Source organism: Colletotrichum truncatum (genome assembly GCF_014235925.2).
Source record: "Colletotrichum truncatum strain CMES1059 chromosome Unknown Contig_0006, whole genome shotgun sequence".
Taxonomy (NCBI): Eukaryota; Fungi; Ascomycota; class Sordariomycetes; order Glomerellales; family Glomerellaceae; genus Colletotrichum; species Colletotrichum truncatum.
In genome coordinates, this window is record NW_027222403.1 from 1,762,098 (window position 1) to 1,783,515 (window position 21,418).

At 50.2% G+C, this 21,418-nt stretch overlaps 6 protein-coding genes across 6 annotated transcripts; 3 read left to right on the forward strand and 3 right to left on the reverse strand.

Annotated features, from left to right (window-relative positions):
• Window positions 1-1,013: 1,013 nt before the first annotated feature.
• On the reverse strand, window positions 1,014-1,468 carry CTRU02_209763 (uncharacterized protein; the record flags this gene model as incomplete). The annotated part of the gene is made up of 2 exons (XM_036720580.1): window positions 1,014-1,079; window positions 1,151-1,468. 2 exons carry the CDS (start codon window positions 1,466-1,468, stop codon window positions 1,014-1,016), a joined length of 384 nt encoding a protein of 127 aa, XP_036587420.1.
• Window positions 1,469-7,001: 5,533 nt separating this feature from the next.
• Window positions 7,002-9,962, forward strand: CTRU02_209764 (glycoside hydrolase family 3 domain protein; the record flags this gene model as incomplete). The annotated part of the gene is made up of 7 exons (XM_036720581.2): window positions 7,002-7,199; window positions 7,257-7,382; window positions 7,434-7,692; window positions 7,745-7,964; window positions 8,016-9,318; window positions 9,367-9,857; window positions 9,914-9,962. 7 exons carry the CDS (start codon window positions 7,002-7,004, stop codon window positions 9,960-9,962), a joined length of 2,646 nt encoding a protein of 881 aa, XP_036587421.2.
• Window positions 9,963-11,481: 1,519 nt separating this feature from the next.
• On the reverse strand, window positions 11,482-11,844 carry CTRU02_209765 (cupin 2 domain-containing protein; the record flags this gene model as incomplete). The annotated part of the gene is made up of 1 exon (XM_036720582.1): window positions 11,482-11,844. The coding sequence occupies one exon, from the start codon at window positions 11,842-11,844 to the stop codon at window positions 11,482-11,484; it is 363 nt and encodes a 120-aa protein (XP_036587422.1).
• A 1,129-nt stretch (window positions 11,845-12,973) lies between these two features.
• On the forward strand, window positions 12,974-15,135 carry CTRU02_209766 (manganese ion homeostasis; the record flags this gene model as incomplete). Its single annotated transcript, XM_036720583.1, has 2 exons — window positions 12,974-13,324; window positions 13,375-15,135. 2 exons carry the CDS (start codon window positions 12,974-12,976, stop codon window positions 15,133-15,135), a joined length of 2,112 nt encoding a protein of 703 aa, XP_036587423.1.
• Window positions 15,136-16,618: 1,483 nt separating this feature from the next.
• CTRU02_209767 (uncharacterized protein) lies at window positions 16,619-18,181 on the forward strand (the record flags this gene model as incomplete). The annotated part of the gene is made up of 1 exon (XM_036720584.1): window positions 16,619-18,181. One exon carries the CDS (start codon window positions 16,619-16,621, stop codon window positions 18,179-18,181), a length of 1,563 nt encoding a protein of 520 aa, XP_036587424.1.
• A 340-nt stretch (window positions 18,182-18,521) lies between these two features.
• Window positions 18,522-19,886, reverse strand: CTRU02_209768 (uncharacterized protein; the record flags this gene model as incomplete). The annotated part of the gene is made up of 1 exon (XM_036720585.1): window positions 18,522-19,886. The coding sequence occupies one exon, from the start codon at window positions 19,884-19,886 to the stop codon at window positions 18,522-18,524; it is 1,365 nt and encodes a 454-aa protein (XP_036587425.1).
• Between the last annotated feature and the right edge of the window lie 1,532 nt (window positions 19,887-21,418).

A 21,418-nucleotide genomic window follows, 5' to 3' on the forward strand; every position in this document is an offset into this window, starting at 1 on the left:
TGTGACTGCTAGTTTCTGTTAATTAGCCTTTGCAGCCGACGGGACTAGGTTCTTCAGACTATGCATGATTACCTCTAAGATGGTTTAAGGAGGAGAGCCAAGTGGCGGAACCGCAGGATGAGCTTTTAAGATTATAACCGACCTTAGGTAATTTGACTGTGGCGAACTGGGGGATGGGTATATAGTAATGGAATTCTGGATGAATTCGAAAGATTAATTAAATACCAAGGATAAGTTGGGAATCAGCACGTGAGCTTCTGCCTAGGAGCCGGCAAATCGGCGTAGGGTCGGTAATACGTACCCACTCCTCCGGCCTGCCCGACTCGGGTCCGAAAGAGGCCGTCTGGAGTCGAACCGGTCCAGTGGATAAGAAGTCCGGGATAGCGTCCGCCATTGGTGACTATGGTGGGATTCTTGTGAACCGTAACATCCATAGATAGTGGCTTTCACGAATATACTCATGGTGATTGCCCCCATCACACCGATCCGGCGTATTTTTTTTTTTAAAAAAGACATGGATAGCCCAGCTCGTTTGAAGTGAAACGCGGCAAGCTAGCCTCCGCATCATATATCTGAAATGATTCCTAGTAACGTCTTTAGAGCAATGAAGTAAGAAGCCTGTGGTCTCCGCATCTGTCTATTGGTGGATCATCTTGGGGAATTGTGTCGGTGGCTCGCCAAGACATGGTAAAGACGTGGAACCGTGATTAGAGGGTGCATCTATGCGCCCTAACAAGGGAATCTCTACCACCTTGCGTTGAACTGCAATCAATATAAACGGCTAGTTTTTAGTCTGCAGGCTCATATTATCCTTATTATCTCGGTCGCTGCGTAGCTGTTGCGATCACCAGTAACTTAGATAATGGAGTATGGCGATTCATCTGTGTCTAGTAGCGAGCAAAGACAAGCCATGCTTGATGAAGCGAATTGCCCATTTCGCTCTTTGATATTCAACGTATTTCGGGTGGATAAACCCGACCTGACGCCAACATAAGATCAATAAGCCAGGTGAGTTAGTCGCTGGATGATTCTTTGACGACGTCGAGTGCAACTAAGAGACCGAAGAATAGAACAGTGAGCTGACCAAGTTAGCAACGTGTGGTCTGAAAGCAGTTCATTAAAAACTGCAAGACATGACCTGTGGGCATACCGCTAGAAACCCCAAGGCAAGCGACATGACTTCAAATCCGCCAGCAATTGCCTTTCCCCGGAGCATCGCATGCTGAAGCCTCCAAACGCGACAAGCTCCGAGGAGTGTCGTACACATAGAGAGCCCATAGCATACGGAGGCTAATGGCTTGCCGACCATGGTGTAGCCGAACCCTGAATCCGATTGTTGCAAGGCGAAGAGCTGGGCGACAATGGTTCCAAGGATGGCGGTGACTACTCCAGTGCGGAGGTATGCTAAGAAAGTCCGCTCAAGAGCTGAACAGCACGAAGCATGGTCTGTTAGCGATGGAACAGGCATATAGTTCGAAGTGAGCGGAGTTGGATCGGACACCAAGATAGCTCGGAGATTTCGGAAGAGCGTCCCGGCTCAGAACATCTTGTGCTTGCCTTGCCTACATGACACTTGTATAATGGGCAACCCGTAAAGTCAAATAATGCTGAGTAGGATCTGTTTGCCTGAACAATCAGAATGATTGAAGACTTAAAAACCTTGGCAACTGGCCAGAGGCGCGTTCGGAATATGTCCAACGGTCATTCGCGTGATTACGATGTAACTTCGTATGCCACTATCTGGACTGAACAGGATTTTGGACACGCAAGACTTCCACTGTGCCGGACGGAGGACTTTGATAAACACTTGTTCAATGTAATCAAACCGAGAGCGTTTCTTGGTTTAGAGACATGGGCGCATTAATCTTCCAAGCAATTATTCCCTGACCAAGATATTGCACCCAAGAGCCGTAAAACAGCAAGGGGTCGCCAGGCTCATTCAATGGGCTAGGGGTCCTCCGAGCATCTATGCCCTTCACCATTACAGATCCTTCCCGTGAAACCGGGACAAGGTTACATGAAGGAGGAGAAGATGCGGAGCTGTCTTCCGAACCTAATCTCGACATTCTTACAAGGCGAGACCCCACTTGGGTAGATGGATAATGACAGAAGGAATGCTCTTGGTACATACCCAAGTGGTCGCGACATGTATCGAAGTCAACTACAACGCTGACATGTTCTTTCCAAAAACTTCTAACAATGCCTTGTTTGTTTGGTGTAGTCGGTTCTTGGGCCGATGATCCTGTGTTTGAAGCCGGTGTCCCTTCATCGACTGCTTCTGATGCATACAGGTCTGCTGATGGTTGTTGCTCGTCCTGATGCTTCTCGCGACATTGGGCCTCGTCATTTGTCATACTATGAGTCTCTCTTCCGAGAGCTTGCGGCTCCCGAACCTGCATTTCGTATTCAAACATGGCTGGTAGTGCAGCGCCATGCGGGAATAAGCTGAATGACCTGGACGAATGGTGCAGATCAATCACACCCCGGTCCGAAGCCAAGACAACACCGCTGCGGGATTGATTATTGGAAGATTGCAGCAAGAGTTCGATTTTCTCGGAAACATGCAAAATCTACTCTTCGGGGTGCGACGGAACATGAATGTGGTGTGGTGGTGTTATTGTGCTGCAGTGTCGTAGCATCAGCTACTGCAGGTTTTCCGGCGTGCAGGTGTTCGGACAATTCAAAACGGATTATAAGTGGCTGACTATGTCGATATGTATTTTCCAGACTATTCATGAAGGATAGTGGTGTGAAAAAAAAACAAGGGTGATCAGGTTCACTGAGGACGCTGTCCCGGTTATGGGACAGGATAACCGGCAATCGGAAGCGGCAACGGTGAGAGGCCAATTCTTGTTAAGGAGCAAAACGGACGGCTGCCGGTGGTAAAGAATAGCTTCCGGGGAGAACTGGGCCACCCGATTGCGTGGTGGCCGAGAAGCGTGCGAGTCCAACGCGGTTCACCGGGCAAGGATGAGATTGTGAGAAGATCAGGCAACAAGGACCATTCCCGTAATTAGCATAGGTCAATGTAGCCCAGGCTGCCCTGTACAAGCACTTAGATGAAAAGGGAAGATATGCTAGAGAAGCTGAAGAGCGCCGACGCCCGTTTGTTGACATGCGGAAAATGCTTGGATAAACTTTCGTAATAATTACGAAGTCCTCCTGGACGCGGGGCTGGGAGGTGGGAGAATGTTTCTCTTCACGGAAGCGATCAGAATCGAATCCGAAGACGACACCAAGGAATGTAGGGCCGAAATGAGTGAGACACAAATTCAAATATCTCCCAGAAATTATTTTGAAAGCCCCATAAGGCGGGTTTGGGGGTCTTTGCTTGGAAAGAAGTACCAAAGATTTTCGATGGAAGGCACTAAAAGTAACCCGGAACATGCCCAAGGAAGGAACCGCAGAGGAAAACCTCCGGCCGGCAAATCGGACAACTTAGGCATAGAAGTAACAAATGCAACCTGCGGTCGTTCCTCCCATGCTGTCCGCGCCTTATTCAAGCATCCGGATGCTCCTGCTTTATTTTCCCTTGATTTCTCCTCATGGTCACGGGCTTGAGGTTGGAAGGGAGGAATAGTGAATTGTGGGGCACGGTAGCAGTCGCAGTAAGCACCTTCCCCAAAATGCAAGTCACCTATGATCTCCTCCCGCGATGCTTCGTGCGCCCAGCCACCCTGCTTCGGTGGGTTATAGAATACTGAGTTACCGGCCCGGCTAATCCAAGAGATAGGTTTCAAGCTTCTTATATCACTTATCGTGGTCGAGTTTGCATGTGAAGTTCCAACGGGGGCGGAGCAACCGTTACCTGTCATTCTGTGTTGTATCAAATGGGACGAACTATCACCATGGAAATGGCTGGCTGAACCGGTTCCTGGAACGCACATCCGTTGCTCACCTGAGATGCAAACTGACAAGCAGAGAAAATGGACGAACTCTATTATCGACCTCTTTCTGAGGCTTCATTCATCCCTTTGATGAAAGGGGCACGATGCAGCGGCAACCCTCCGCTGACCCATGATGCAGCTCAACCATGTGCATCAAGCGAAAATAGCCCAAACAACTTATCATTGAAGTATTCGGCCATATGTTGCCTTGACCCAATATGTTCGACATGCGCCAGCCTCAGAATAAGATGCACCATATTATTGCTGCTTACCTCGGGGCCGCACTTTGCCAAGCCGTCGTCAGGCACCGTCAAGCATGACACCGACCTCGAGTGGACCCTCCAATTTCTTCATGGGGCATCCTGCCTGCGAAAATGATCATCTCTGCCGTTTTCCTGTGCCAGATAACGGAGGCTCATGGACTGGCTTCTGGTTCACGGAAACTGAATTCACCGTACCTCCTGCAATAGTAAACTTAGACCGGCAGATGGCATGTCAAAGGCGAGGTTGGTCATTGTTATCAATTTAGCTTCTGTGGCTCGCGACGTGTCATTGCATCCTCTTTATTTCTATCGCAAGCATTGGTTGGTCGATGCACTTTCAACCGAGCCTTGACTGATCGAATCGATGAATCCTAGCTGCCGCATCACGGATGTAATCTATTGCCACGCCAAAGCCCCTTCGACTTTGCAATAATCGGAGTCGATGGCAGATCCAGGGCTCAGACTAAACTTCTCAGTAGGGTCCTGCTGGGGATCAAATGGCCAGCAAACTGTAAGCAAACTCACAGTACAACGTAATTACGGACAGTACAGGCTCAAATGCCGTCTCTCTGGGACTCGGAATTCGGACCCCACACCCTTACCGTCGCCCTGGCATTTTCTTTCCGGCCAGCCAATCCGACGGAGCCGTTAGGGTAACCCGGGCCGCCGTGCCGTCATCTGGGTCTTTCATCATCGATCCCCGGGGTTAACGCAGGAAAAGCCACCGTGGATCTCGATATCCTCCTGTGAGCCGTATGCAGCCCCCTCCGCCCTATCCTACTGGATGTTGTTTTCTCGACAGCGCCGCCACGTCGATGAGCTTCGAAGTGGCCAAGTGCAATCATTTATATCTCTCACCACTCAACTGCGCAGCATGCCGATCCGTTACGGATTCTGGAAGCTTGACGGATACCCTGGCAGCCAGGTTATCTGTCGTGCACATAACCACTATCATAATCTCGTATTAGTGTAGCGAAGTTACGGGCAGAGAGCCAAGGTACAGCATGCTAGCTAGGATCCTTTGCGACGTAGGGCCGTCGGAAGGCGTTGCCTACCGCATTGCAATGCCTGCTGCTTCTTTGCTATTGGTTCTGTGAGAGACCAGGAAGCAGTGCAATCAGCAAATGCACTCGTCAGACGAAGATGTTCTGTCAGCTGGCCCTATTCATACAAGAGCTTCTTCTACTAGCAGCGTGGTCATTCATTCAGTACCATCAGCAGGGCATCAATACGCTCTTATGAAACCGTCGTGGGTAATTATCGGACAATTGCGACGAAGGCTAGCCTGCCCGAGTATCCTTGAAACTTCAAATACACGGCGATGGGATCCGGCCAGCCGGGGGTCCCGTCCTGGCGTGTGTGGGGATTAACATGTGGAACGACTGTGGGCATGCCGAGCTGAGATCTTGGTTGCCTACAGTAGACAGCGGCTTTCCTCTGGATCTGAGTAGCGATAAGACGAAGTCAATAGTGACTCTTCTATGCATGTGCAGCGGGAGTGCGTGAAATATCAGAAGGGAGTTGCCACCGTGCAAAAGGTTTCAAAGAGATCAACAGGGGCGATGGCTTCGAGAAAGTTGGACTTCGATTTCACTGCGCCTTTCCATTTTGGGCTACCAACTGTGGTTCCATTAGTATCTTTTGTGGCAACGCTTGGTGATGTTGCGAATGTGGCAGCCAGGTACGTTGCTATACTAAAAAAGGTCACAGCAAAACGGTCTTGGACACCCAAATGGATAGAATATGGCTAACGTCACCCCCTGAAGTACCCAGGGAATTAAAAAACAAGCAGGCGATGGCCCTAATCCCCCCACTCACCCAAGAAATTCTCAGGCAGTTGTCAGCCAGTTTAATGCACTCCCCCAACAACCAACCCCAACGCGCTCCTTTCGACCTGCCTAGCTTCAACCGCTCAAACGGTCCGTTCCTACCGATGTGGCTATATCGCCCAGAAAGCGGTAATCAAAGGCTCAGCACCACCGGAGGGCAGGCATGAACCTAGCATGGGAGAGCATGACCGGGTAGCAGATGTCAAGTGATACGACTCAAAGCAGCTCCAATATCTCCACTCCCCTCGCTCTTGGCGGCTTCGCGGCACTCCTCACCTGCAGACGACTCGACTTTGATGCCCTGGTTTGGTGATGGGAGATCTCCCCATCCCAGTTGCTAATGTTGCCATGCACCACCAGGTGTCCCGTTTCCAGTATTAACGGACGGAGAAATGCCCTCAAAGAGTCGATAGGTTGCCAATTGAGCTTCCGTTTGCTATTTACCTGGGTGAAAGTCACCCTCCGTCACGACATCCTATTCCTCATACGTCGAGCTCTACGGTATCTTTTCTTACATGGTGCACTTTATTGCCCACCCCCTCCAGCCCTTCCCTATCGCTTCGTTCCTTATTTGCTCTCTGCCGTTCGTTAGCCCATATTGCCTTTGTGTCCAGTGATCATCATTCATTTGCACCGGTTAAAGGTCGGCCACTGGCGAGCACTTGCACACACCTCAGGCCTAATATAAGTCTTACATGAATCCACCACCGTCCCTGTACCTAACCCTCCCCATCTCGTCAACGCCAAATCAAGAGCCAATTTGCGACTTAGCCAGGTCGACAGATAGACGACTTTCGGGGTTTAAAGAAGTAAACCCTCAGCCTTTCGTTTGCTCAGTACCATTTTTCTGCCGTCACACACTGGGCTGACGCTCAACCACGTGGATGCCTCGCCACGAACCAGCACTTTAACCCACCATCACTTGGCTAAACAGAGGTGTTTATTGCAAAATACATTCTTTCTTTGTTTTAAGGGAATCTGTTACTGTCTTTCAGAAAGAAAAACCGCACTCAGTCGCCAAAATGAGTAGTCTGGTTTCTCAGTCCGAGTATCATGAGGTTGAATCACCAGCATCACCCCCTGAGACCGAAATGACCAATTCAACACCCAACACGGAGTTTTCTCCGCCATATACCCCTGAACAAAAGGTGCAGCAGTTGATGAAGGACACAAGAACTGCTGCACGGAAGAAATTGGGGCAGCTAACACTCGAAGAGAAGGTTCGATCAACCTAGTGGCTGCTTACACGTGGGGGATTGACACTAACCCTTGTCAAGGTCTCGCTACTTACAGCCGCAGACTTCTGGAGAACGAAAACCATCCCATCCAAGAACATTCCCGCAGTTAAAACATCAGACGGACCCAATGGTGCTCGCGGAGGCATTTTCGTCGGAGGAACCAAGGTTTGAACAAACTATTATGCTGATAGTATCAAATTACTGACGGGGGGACAGGCTGCCCTTTTCCCTTGCGGCGTTTCTCTGGCAGCCACATGGAACAAGGAGCTGCTCTACGAAGTCGGCCAGCACCTGGCTGACGAGACCAAGGCTAGGTCTGCCAACGTTCTCCTTGCGCCAACGGTCTGCATGCACCGTCATCCTCTTGGCGGGCGCAACTTCGAATCATTCTCAGAGGACCCCCTTCTAACCGGAAAGCTGGCTGCTCAGTATATTCGTGGATTACAGGAGAAAGGAGTGGCAGCTACGATCAAGCGTTCGTACCGGCCCAGCGATCTTGATTAAGCAGAATTGCTAACATGCGGCAGATTATGTGGGCAACGAGCAGGAAACCCATAGGTTGACAATCGACTCTCTCATACAGGAGCGGCCACTTCGTGAGATCTATCTCCGACCTTTTGAAATCGCCGTTCGTGAGGCCAACCCCTGGGCGTTGATGTCCTCATACAATTTGATCAATGGTGTCCATGCGGACATGAACAACTTCACACTCAAAGATATTCTGCGAGGTGAATGGGGATATGATGGGTAAGTAAACATCTTGTTATTCTGTGTTATCCATATAATAATCTGCTCTAGAACCGTCGTCTCTGATTGGGGTGGCCTTAACTCGACGGTTGAATCAATCAGTGCGGGGTGTGATATTGAGTTCCCCTATTCCCCAAAGTGGCGATTTGACAAAGTCATTGAGGCGATCAACGAGGGCAAACTATCCCAGGAGGATATTGACCGTGCCGCTGAGAATGTACTCACATTGGTAGAGCGCCTGAAAGGCGATGACATGTCTGCCGAGCAATCAGAGAGGGAGGACAACCGAGAGTCGACGAGAAATCTTATCCGCAACGCAGGTGCTGAAGGCTTGACCCTCTTGAAGAACGACGGCGCTATCCTACCTCTCAACCCAAAAACAACCAAGGTTGCTGTGATCGGTCCCAATGCAAACCGAGCCATCGCCGGTGGAGGAGGAAGTGCCAGCTTGAACCCCTACTACAGAACGATTCCTCTTGAAAGCATTCGTGCTGTGTCCGAACAGAAGGTGACTTTCGCGCAAGGATGTCACATTTACAAATGGTTGCCAGTTGCATCGCCGTATTGCACTGAAAAATCAGGAAAGCCTGGTGTAGGCATCGAATGGTTCGCTGGAGATAAATTCGAGGGAGAGCCGGTCGTCATACAGAGACGCACAAACACCGATTTGTTCCTTTGGGATTCTGCCCCGCTCAACGAAGTTGGACCCGAGTGGTCCGCTATTGCCACGACTTACTTGACATCAAAGACTACTGGCAAGCACACCGTTAGCTTCATGAGCGTAGGACCCGGTAAACTGTACGTCAACGGCAAGCTCGCTTTGGACTTGTGGGACTGGACTGAAGAGGGCGAGGCTATGTTTGACGGCTCAGTGGACTACCTGGTCGACGTCGACATGGAAGCGGGCAAGTCGGTGGAGCTCAAGGTTGAGATGACCAACGAACTGCGACCAATTGCCAAGCAGAAGCAGTTTGGTATCACGCACAAGTACGGAGGCTGCCGAATTGGCTTCAAAGAGGAGGATCAGATCGACTTCCTCCAGGAAGCTGTTGACGCCGCCAAGGCCGCAGATGTTGCTGTTGTGATCGTTGGCCTTGACGCGGAATGGGAATCTGAAGGATACGACAGACAAACTATGGACCTCCCATCCGACGGGAGTCAGGACCGGCTCATCGAAGCAGTGGTGAAGGCAAATGCCCGCACTGTCGTTGTCAACCAATCCGGCACACCCGTGACCATGCCTTGGGTTGACCAAGTTCCCACCATCATTCAGGGATGGTACCAGGGACAAGAAGCTGGGAATGCACTCGCTGATGTTCTTTTTGGAATCAAGAACCCCAGCGGAAAGCTCCCGGTAAGTAATGTGTTTGACAGCCATAGAAGTTTTACTAATACATGGTAGTCTACTTTCCCTAAACGCATCCAGGATACGCCTGCGTATAACAACTGGCCTGGCGAAAACCTAAAGGTCAACTACGGCGAAGGAATTTACATTGGCTATCGTCACTATGAAAGAGCACTAATCGAGCCCTTGTTCCCTTTCGGTCACGGCCTGTCCTACACCACTTTCGAGTATGGACGCCCATCGATCAGCACAAAGACGCTAACAGCCCGAGGCACTATTGAGATTGTCTTTGCAGTTAGTAACATTGGCTCTGTGGCTGGCTCCGAAGCTGTTCAGATCTATGTGCGGGATGACAAGTCAAGACTACCCCGCCCGGAGAAGGAGCTTGTCGCCTTTGAGAAAGTGTTCCTCGAAGCCGGAGAGACGAAGCACCTCCACATCTTCCTGGACAAGTACGCCGTGGGTTACTACGACACGTCGGTCCCGGGATGGATTGCCGAGGAGGGAACCTTTAAAATCATGATTGGTGCTTCCTCCGCTGACATTAAGTAACTGACTTCCGTATGCCCCTGTCGAGACGCACACGCTAACCAGTTTGTAACAGGCACTCCGTCCAGTTTGAAGTCAAAGAGTCCTTCAGCTGGGTCTTCTAGAACTCGGTATCCTTTTCTCCGCGACATATACCACATTATTTCGTTTCTTCTAGTGATTGTTGATCTGATCACACTTTTTTGTTCCATGGTTGGATAGATGTTGGAAGGGGGGGGTTCGCATCCATGACGCTAGTGGTGGTTCTTTTTTCTCTCTCTCTCGGGACCACACAAGGTCCCATGTCGTTCTTTCAGAGCTTCTCCTCGGCCAGCAACATGCGGCAGGGCAGGAATAGAATGTTTACTTTTGAACGAGCATTAGGGTGAACTGTCCACGTCACCCATCTGTATCTACATGGGTTTGAGCGCCTTAAGAGGGCAGAGGAAAGGGGGTGAGACAGAAATACATCTGGCATCGTAGATGCATGAATTACGCCTTCGGTCCGGTAGCCACCCCTCTCAAAATGATGGGCTTCTGCAGGAGAGTCTCGTGACAGCTTGCTCGGTTTCGTTTCGTCCAATTCCCCCGAGGGGGCCCAAGGACCAAACCTCAGGACCAGCCGGTTTAGTCACGCTTGTTGACGGCCTGCGGCGCATCATACTGCCTATAACGGAAGACGGCAAGTGTTCGCCAGGTTCGTTCCGGTACCGTTTTAAAAGTAAGTGTGTAGACGGTGGAGGGGAGGGGGGTGGAATCTCGGGAGGCTTCCTCCATATTCCCAGAGCGGCTTGATGGCGGTGGGCTCCGGACCTTACCTTATCTTGCATCGTGAGGGGGGAGCTTAATGGTACCCTATCTTTAGGGTCAGCACCGTTACGTGTACAAGGTTTTGATTCCACCAATATAAGTATGCCATGGAGAAGTTGTGGATGTCCACGTGTGACCGTCGTGTTGGGGGTCCAAGATGGCTGTCAGACGAACTTCCTCGGGGGGGTTGAAAAGCTATCGCCATGGTGATGACGGGCTCCGTGGGGGAGGAGCAGCGTGATGTGTCCGGAATCAAGATTTGAAGTGATGGACTGGCGGTGTGTAAATTAGGCGTTTCATGGATCTCTTGTGATCGGGGGAGGGGCGGAGGGTGGTCAAGGGAGGAGATTGTTGCACCCACACAGATGGTCCAACGGATCACACCCCTTTTCTACCGTAGATAGCACACGCCAATGGATAGTACGAGATGGCATGTTCACTCCCAATATTGCAGCAACCTCCCCTCGGTAGCCGGCTGAAAGGGAGTAGTATCCAGGAAGGTCACGAGGGCGTAGGCTCCAAAAAAAAGTACCGTGCTGGTTGATTAGGTGGACGGGCGATGTCTCGGACCGGTCAGGAATTTTCTCGGCTCACGGTGAGGGCATCGATAGTTGAGATGGGCGCAGCGGCAGTTTCTAATCTCCTACTAGTGCTGTGAGGAGGTTGGCAATTTGGGCGAGAGAGTGGTGATGGCTTCATCTGCTGGTATTACGAGATTACCTAAGCCGCGTCACGTTGTACTAACGTCAAGTCCCCCCAGTTCCAAGGCTCCAGCTCCACGGCAAATAAGCCTGGGCTCTTACTGGAAATCGGCGGTATCATATCCCAGGAATATCAAGCCTTCTTTTCCTTCCCATCTGCAGAAACGGGTATACAAAGGATAAACATGAGGCATCCCTTCTCACTCCTGAATGGTCCGTGTTCCATGCCGGGTTTGCGGTATGCGTAGGCGCCTTTCTCCCAGCCCTGGCCGAGGCGGACATCATAAAGGTCGCCCTCGGTGAGGTAAATCTCCTCGACATAATCGTGGACGAAGATGGGCTGGCGGTTAGCGGCGCCGGGGGCCCAGCGTTGGAGGGTCGTGCGCCGGCCGGTGGATGGGTCGGCGTTTAGAACCATCTCGTCCACTCCGGGCTCCAGTTCGGTCCAGGTGCGGCTCGGGACGGAGGTTGCGGGGTGGAATTCGAATTGTTCCATTTCTGATGTGTTTTTTTTCAGGACAGTCTTTTGTTACTTGTATTATGATTCGTTGTTTTACAATTACTGGAGGTATTTTCCTAGCTTAACCATCTCAAACCGTGAATGTGCAATTTATATGTAATTCATCAGATTATTGACTTTTTATTTATCAATTTGCCGCTTGATGGGCAAATCCTGCTTGAGGGCTCACTTCACTTGAACTGTCCTGATTTCTAAGCTTGGGTGGTCAGCAGCTGTGGGAAAGACGTCATAGCTAATCGAAAAGTGCTTCCTGAAGGATTCGGAAGCCCTTTGACTGATGTTGGAGAAGCGGCGCTGCCTAGCCAAACTGGTCAGGCAGGGGTGCCCCTCAGAGATTCACGGGTCTAGACTAAGCACACAAAGGGGGGGAATATGATGCGCTCGGAATGTTCAGCGGAGAAGCTGAATTATGAGCCTCGTCGCCAAGCGCTTTGCTCTTGCGGGTTAGGCCAAACCCCCTAAATCGAGCGTCAGTGTGGAGCTAGCTTCCCTTTCCGATCTATAGTGGGCCATGCCACTTATGCTGGTGCTTCTTCCAGCAATGTTTCCAGTGCCCGTCCTAAGTTCGGTTCCCCAGCGGGGGCCTGGCTAGGACCCCAAGCTGCCAGGGCCATCCCGTGCTCATATCGTGATTCGTGAATTCGACAGCGACGCATCTCCTGCACCTTACCTTTATTGTCGCCACGCGTCTTCTCTCCTATCTACGTATTTCCTGTGATCTGTTCGTTTTACCAGCTCTCCGACGCAGGCGCCCGGCAGCCTTTCACCGAGCGACATTCGATCATTTTTCTTGTGTTTCCATTGATTTCTTTTTTTTTTTCCACCTCTATTTGTTTCTCCCGAAACAGTACTAGACAACCTTCCCTTACTTCCTTCGCTTCCGCCGGCCTGGTACCATAACCCCCCATTCGAGACCGACCAACCCCCGGCTATTCTTAACGAACGAGACGATCGTGCAAGAGCTGCGAAAAAACCGCAATCCTACCGATACACACCCATATAAGCAAGCTTAGATATACGTTTGACTGGATTTGTACCGCCATTGTAATCCGATAATCCGAAAAAGGGAGCGTCGCAGGGGAATGGCAGGCGAGCGCATTACGACATGATGGCTTCGCCTCACAGCAATGGGTACGCATACAAGGGCAAATCGGCGGGATCCTTGCCCTTCCAACAAGATGAAGGCGGTTTCCGCGCCCGCCTCAGACCTGTTATCCACGCTGCAACACAACTACTGCGAACCATCTTGGCTTATTGGCAGACTCGCGGACGACGTTTGACGACCAACATGTTATGGAAGGCCGGCTGGCAACTGCGCCAAAACTTCACCGCGCGCCGTCTTTTCAGCTTTCCACATCTCTTGGTGCTAATGTGGATGCTCATACTGCTCTGGGGTGAGCGTTGGGTTTTCAGCAGTAGGGTTGCCGACTGTAGATGGAGCAATTGGGAGGATTGGGTAAGTTGGACACCATTGACGTGGGAGCGCATGATACTGACAATGGGCAGCCTTCCGGAACGAACCCTCACCGTCTTGTTCTCGTCGCTGACCCTCAGATCATTGACCCTCATTCCTACCCTGGCAGACCGTGGCCTCTGTCGGACCTTACCATACTTATAACGGATAACTATCTCCGGAGAGGCTTCACCCAACTCCAATCTCAATTACGGCCCGACTCCCTGTTCTTCTTGGGCGACCTTTTCGACGGCGGACGGGAGTGGAAAACTGGAAAGAGCGACTGGAAAGACCCCGATTGGGCATCCGCACGTCGGCCCAAGAACGAGCGCCCATATGTGCAAAAGTGGAATGAATATTATGGCGAAAAGTTCTGGTTGGATGAGTACGAACGATTTGGCGACATCTTCTTCAATGACTGGGCAAAGCTTGGCGGAACGAAGGCTGGCAACTGGCAGAGGGGCCGGAAGCTGGTCGCAAGCTTGCCGGGCAATCATGATCTGGGCTTCGGAGACCAGGTCAAAGTGTCGGTTAGGGAGCGCTTCGCTTCCTTCTTCGGAGACGTGAATCGCGTAGATGTGATTGGAAACCACTCCATCGTCTCTGTTGACAGCCTGTCGTTGAGCGCAAGCTCGTCGAAGCAGGCTGGTCAAACCGATTTAAGGCCCATACACACGCCGACAGACATCTTCCTTAAAGATGTCAAATTCACCAAGAGAAAGGCTGTGGAAAAAGAACTGCGCTTTTGGAGGGGTGACGTGGAAGGATTAGCTTACAATCACTTGGTCGAGGAGCTGGACACTGCAAACATGGACAATGTGCCGACCATTGCGCCGGGCGAAGAGGGTCCTGACTTTCCTACCATCCTTCTCACCCACGTGCCGTTGTATAGAGATCCTGGAACTCCCTGCGGCCCGTATCGGGAGCACTGGCCCCCGGCCAAACCGCCAAAGGGACAAAAGGGACCTGTCATACCAGACCATCGGAATGCAATCTCGGTTTCTGGCGGTTACCAGTATCAGAACGTTCTGAGCGAGGAGGACTCTGTCAAGCTTGTCAAGGATATCGGCAACATCGTACACGTCTTTTCTGGCGACGACCACGACTACTGCGAGCTTGTACACTCTCCTCAAAAGGAAAATGTGCGAGAAATTACGGTGAAGAGTATAAGCATGGCGATGGGAGTCCCCACCCCTGGCTTCCTCATGGTCAGCTTGTACAACCCCGTTGACGCCAACGGAAAGCCTCTTCCTGGTGCACCCGAGAAGACTTTACAGACCCACCTGTGTCTGTTGCCAAATCAGCTCGCGACCTATGCGAAGTACGTCGGCTTTATCTTCGTAAGCCTTGTCGCAATCAGCATCAGATCATTCCTTGTCCCAGTTCTTAATCTCACCCCGTTCGGTCTGGAGGCAGAGGTGTCGAACAGCAGCATCCTCCCTACATTTAAAGAGAAGGTAGAAGACGAAGGCAATTATAACATGCGGTCGACCTCGGCGTCATCTGGATCTCGATATCTCACCAACTCGTCGTCACGGACTAGAAGTGGGTCACTCCACGCGAATAGCTCCCTCCCGCCTTTGCCACCCCCAAAGACCAAGCATAAAAAGCAGGGCTGGGGACACCGTGCTCCAAAGATCGAAATCTTCAAAGACGATTTCTATGGGACGGGAAAGCCTCGTTTGACCTGGAAGGCGGCCTCTCAGCGGTCCAGGACAACAATCAGTCGGGTGCTCCGAGAGATAGGCGTGTCGACGTGGAGGGTTACGTGGATGGTCGTCTTGTTTTGGGCATATCTTGCATATAAGGGATAGACGTCACATTTTCTCTAGCATGTATAATTACGGTTCATCCGACAAAAACACTCCGCATTGAGCGGAGTTGCATGGGCAGGCTGTTTGGCTGGATAATGTGGGCTCAATATTGGATATATAAAAGATCTGTCAGCGTTGTTGTTCATTTGTATCATAAAGCCCTGGCGACGGGACACAGGGCAGTAATGAAAACCAGGTTCGATTCTATTCACCACAAAACAGGGACACCAGTGTTGGTTGTATCGATATATAGAGAATGTGGATATGAATGCATGTTTACTTGTTGAGGTACCGTCCGAGCATATCGGTCGGTAAAGTAAAGACTAGGCATTGCTAAGTAGACCTCTCAAAGAAACATATCTTGTGTAGGACGACACATTATCAAGACCAGATGGTCTGGCAGAATCGAAGTCAAATCCGATGATTTTGATTGGTTCGAGCGGGCTCTTTAGCTGCCGTGTTTTCTTTCCTTGATTGCTAACAAGACCCATGGCACCGGAAGACTGGTCTCATACGACGCAGTATTGCCCCCTGCCGAAAGAGCAGGTGCAGGTAGACAGACCTCTATTAATTTCCACACCCATCGATATCGGATGCGGAAGGGGCATATCACGAACTTGAAAAACCAGAAAACAAGAAGAATGAGCGCAGCTTGTCTTAAGGTGTGCCTCCAGGGCCATGGAAAGCCATTGATCGCCCCTGTAAGAGGAAGCAGAAAAGTTCACAGGAAACAAGCAACTATCACAGCACCTACTTCTACTACCAAGCCTCCAGAGGCCGTCGTCAGTCAAGTAGCGAAGCCTTGCGGGTGATAGTAAATAGTCTCACTCGAGACATATGTCTGTTGAAGATGAGTTACAAGTTCAATTTCTTTAAGCTCATCGTGTGGTGTTCTGTGCTTTATCGTGATGTACCTCAAGGAAGTAGAATCTTAATGCGAAGAAAGAAAGCCTAGTGGAGAGGCAGGTGCAGTGAAACCGACAAACAGAAGCGGTACCTACTACATGCCAAGAAAGCCAATCAATAATACCGTTTTCGTTTTCAACTAAGTTTATTCACCATTATGAATTCTTTCGGGATAAGAAAAATGGTGACTGGAGGCAAAGCCATGCCTGGTTCACCATCTAAACGTGGGAAGGAAAGGTGAGTCAGGATATCTGCTCCTACTCCGTGGCGCCTGAACTCAGAGCAACAGGTGCAACTTGCCATAAATAGAAGTCAATTACGACGAGTAGGCCTTCCCTTTCCTCTCGTTATACCGTCCCCTTGGGAAATCACGGCCAGGGCAGGCTCTGACAGGATTTACATCCCGTCTCTGCACTTTTTCGCTTTCTGTCAAAAACCATACCACACGAGCACTACTCAAAGTCAAATGTTCCCTGTGTCTAGTCTTGCCTTTGCAAATACTTCCTTGTTTTTAGAACTGTTCTTCTACTTTATTCAAGATCAACAGCCATCGAATTACGAGATATTAGTTTGCACCATGCAGGAAGCGCAAGAGCTGCCCATGCCAGCCTCTGGCGACATATTCACGGTTCGCGGCAAATTGACAGTGACGAACGCAGCCGCCAACATATTCATCATTCATGACCGAAGCTTTGTTGAAGATTCATCTTCGCCTTCAAGTTTCTCTGTCGAGTTTGTGATGGGCAACGTTTACCACATAGACTCTTCCCTTCTTTCTCCCTCGCGATGGGGCAACACTAAGGTGCATGGCAACCTCGTCAAGGGCCTAGGGCTTCAAACGGACGGATTAAAAATGGGCGACGTCTGTATTCATACAGTCTACGATGATATTGTTTGCCTTATTGCGAACCAGCTCGGTGCCGGCTGCACGATTGGTTCTGTCGCTGGCAACCTTGTGACAGTGTCCGATTTGGCCCTGGACGATGAACTCACACTACCCGAAAACATCACTGTCGCCTATTTTGCCGGACTCCGTTTAAGGGAGACACATTTGGCACATGGTGGAGGTCTTCAAAGGGCCTATTCAGCCTGGACTTCCATGAAGTTCCTTCCGTTCCGACAGCAACACACTTCCGGCAACAGCGAGACACTGCCCCATGGTTACATTCATCACCTGACTGAAAACGAGGATCTACCTGCTATGCTGTCACATCCCAAAACAAGCCAACCGATATCCTCGCAGATGGGAGCTACGAGGCAACTGCAGCAAGCAATCTCCGAGCGTGACCATGCTTTGAAGGAGCTCTCCATTTTAAGACAGCAAACTTTGACAAGGGTAGAGGGGCCACAGACTTGTGCTACGCATGATTCTGACAGTCACGATATTGTCTGCGGTAATTGTGCGAGATTTGGCCATCAAGTAAAAGACTGCATCGGCCCCATAGACGACAACGGCTTCATCGCGGCATGCCCGGTTTGCAACACAAAAGCCCATGAGTTTGATCAATGCCTCCAACTGAAAGCAAACAGTACGAGTAAACGAAAGAGGCTGGATATGCGTTATCACTATTTGGTTACCCAACGAGCCAAAAAAGCGCCCATCAAGACCAGTATTTGCTGGATTTCCGTTTGGGTCACAAAGGGCATGCCGATGAGGTTGCTCCCTATCACGAGACAATTCGCTCTTAAACTGGCGCGAGAAGATGTATCAGTACCTTATCCAGCCTGGCAAACCTACAATTACGATGGGGCAATCAATGATTACCAAAACGATTTACCCCAAGATCCGGAGACGGTTCTGGAGCCAGGCAAAGTATGCCAGTTGGTGCCTGGGTCTCAATGTACCAACACGGGTGCGACATATTCCAAAATAAAGAGAAAGCTGCAAAAAGCCACTGTTGGTAAAGGGTCTACAAAGTCAAGAAGCTCAACTAAGTCTAAGAAGAAACTGAAACGGATGAGGCATCATGCGTTACACTTACTGGCGGACGAGCCCAAGGGTATGGCTCAAGAAGAAGTTGCAGCTATAAGGGGACAAGTCACTGGTGCCAACTCGATTATTATCCAACACCCATTACCGTCTTTAATATCTTCGGGTAGGACTGAGACTGTGGAGGTCAAGAAGGAACCTTCAAATTAATGGCTTGGCTGTGCAAGGCCTAAGTGGCTCAGAAGATCATGAAAGTCAGGAGTCCCTTGTAATTCTACCGCTGAAGAGCTCTTCCTCATTAATGCATAAAAATGTACAGGCCAAGCTTGACGTTTTTTTGGTTTTAATTCCTTGGTATTCTTCGTTGACTTGGTTGTATTAGTCTTTGTTTATTCCTTCAAAAACCAGCTAAGAATGTTATGGCTTTAAAATTCTCCATCAATATCAAAGTACTGGATGGCCCGTATTGTCTTTCAGGTGTGGCCCGATTATCTGTTGCGAAGCCATTCCTCTTTTGGGCCTCTAAATTCCCTGGTCATTGGTTTTTTGTTCATCTAGAGAGAATCAAGTGACCCGAAACTTTCTTGCTTTGCCAACCGGTGAGGTCCCACTCTATACCAGTATCCGCAGCATCATCCAACTGAAGCTTCTTGAGCCGGTTCAGCCGTTCACTGGATAGGACGCCTTGGATACTGTTGCGCACCCATGCTTCTTCGTCATAACAACTGTAGAAACGCAGAGACTCCAAAGACTCCGGCAGAAGCGGTTCCAGACTATCTGCCGTAATCGGGTCCTCGCCATCTTCATCCTCCTCGTCATCGCCCACCTTATCCATCCCGCTCAGTTCGTCTTCACTGCCGAGCAAGATGGCTTCGGGCAATGACAGATGTTTTAGGTGCTTCAGTGCCTGGAGGTCGCCGAGTTTGCCCTGTGTCTCTCCTATGTCGTACCAGAGACATTCCTGGCAGTTTAGAACCAGAACCTCGAGGCTCGTCCCATGTTCCCGCAGCGCCTTGCCAATAAGATCAAAGTTGAGATAACTGTCTCCAACCGTGGCGGATCCCCATGTCATTGAAAATGTTTGCAAGGAGGGGCATGTGCGTAGAATATCACAGATACCGTCCGCCTCGGCGAGCGAGTCTGTAAAGTATGCATGCCTCAGAGAGTTTGACTGTCGGGGCTGCTGTTCAGGTGTCTGTCCCGGTGCTGCCAATGTGGTATTGAGGTCCACGGCACAGCCACGGAATATTTCCAGCTGGGGCAGGAGGAACAATTCCTGGATGTACTGCAGTCGCACCGCCAATTCTGTGTCTTGGTTACTGATACGGAACTCTACTATTTTAGACAGCGGGACAAGTTCTTTCGGCTCCGGCTCAGCTGCTTGCCGAATAATAGCCGGGAAGAGTTCGTCGAAGCTTCGTGTTGCGTACTGGAGCAGCTTCAAGTTGGGCAGAAGATTGGCACAATGAGTGAACCAAATATCGGGTCCACCCTCTGGCCACTCCGGGCCGTCAAGGAACTCTCTGAGGGCTGCTTCAAGGCTCCCGGGCTTTGATGAAGGCTGTTGCAGTGTCTTGGAATAGTATGGCTGGAGGAGTGAGGCCATTTCGTCGCGAGAAAAAACGCCCTCGCCCAAGACAACATTTTCAACGTATTCTGTGAGGTATGAGTGCTGATGGAGGGTAGACAAAAGCCGTTTGTGAATCCTCCAATTATCTAGTGGCAAGCTGCGATACAGGACCCGTCGAGCAAGTCTCAGAAACCGGGACGAGGTCTGACAGAGCCGTGATAGCGTTGTGAGCCCGCTAGTGTCTGGCTCACTCCATTGACACTCGCTGGAAAAGGTTGCCTCTCTGATGGGATACTCGAGTTGGCTGAAAACGAGCGACCACACATGGTCGGGAAGATCTAGCATCCTGCTGTCGTCTGGCTGTACTTTGGAGGATTCGTATGGGCGCAAAGGTGTTCTTATTCATTGGTAAAACTGGATAAATATTGAAACATTGATGGCTTGGAGGACAGGTTAGGCTGCAGCCAGGCCTTTAAGTGGGGGGGTTGGTTGGTTGGAAGGATGAGTTAACCTAAAAGAGATTGGGCGTATGCAGGTGTTGTTACGCAAGGTGAATCTCAGCTGCGGTTAATTCAACGGGGGACTTGAAGGATCGCATGTCGTTGCCAAGATCCCTGTCGGCCTGTCAGATATGAAACCTTAAGGTACGTGAGGATTAAGGCAACAAGAAATAGTTGCACGCAGCTGGCCACCATTGCAGACCTAGCACTAGTGTGGTGTTTCCAATCAATTGCGGTTAGGCTGGGGTATTCTCGCCTCCTTATCAAAATTCAATTCGAGGTAGTCGACATAACGGAGGATGCTCTTCCAGTCGAGATACCTGGCTGCTGGCCTCATTCACTACGGAACTGCTTGTAGTTGCCACCATTGGCGTGGACTTTGTTGCATATGCTTGTCGTTTTGACACAGTTATAGGAGAGCGGCGGTATACCGTTGGGTTTGGAATGACTGGAGTTTCCTGAATGCTAACCCCGATCGTTCACGGTGCTGGCTCGATTTGCACATGCAGATACTAGTATAAGAAGGTTCGCCGCCGAAGGCTTATAAAAACTGGATCTTATCCTGTCACGCTGGAGAGACTGAACCAAAAATACAAAAGATATCCTTCGCAGCATCGGTATGATCTTGCCAGGATGAGCTTCCATAGTGAAAAGCTTTTTGATCACACGACGCGACTTAACGCTGTCTATGTTCACACATTTAAGCCGTTTCATCAACTCAGAATGCCGAAACAAATACTTTGGTGGCGTTGCCATTCACTCCACGTATATTAAGTCGGCTATGTATAGACTTATGAGAAACAAATCTGATATCCATCCCACCGACTACAAGAGGGTTACAAGTACGTTTGCACCAACAGAACAACAAAGTTTTTTTTTTTTTTTTCTGGCCAACTAAGTAGTTCTCAGATATATATATTAAGTATCATTTCCTTTGCAAGATAGGTAACACATCATCATGCAGGTCTATAATGAGCGGTTGTGATTCGGTTCAAAGTTGGAGAGCTTTACTGTAGCCTGGGCTCTCAAAGAGCAGAGCCGGAGAAGTTCTTGCCTGATAACTGGAAGTCAGCGCAACCCTGTCCTCATAAAGATTCACCTGTTGTCGTACCGTGTGGCCATAATGTCTCCAACGGCATCGTCGGCCAGCGGTTGAACCTGAATAGCCCTCCAAACCAGGATGGCGCATGCCGCATTGCTGACCAGAATGGGAGCGATTTCATAGTGACATGGTTCGGTGGCAAATTTCTTCCGCGGAGATCAGTTGAAGGGGATATAATGCACTATCTTATTTTCTTTAATTAAATATTTACGTTTAACCCTACTAAATAGTAGACATTGCGACCACAAGAATCTCCCCGTTCTAAGGCCGCGTAG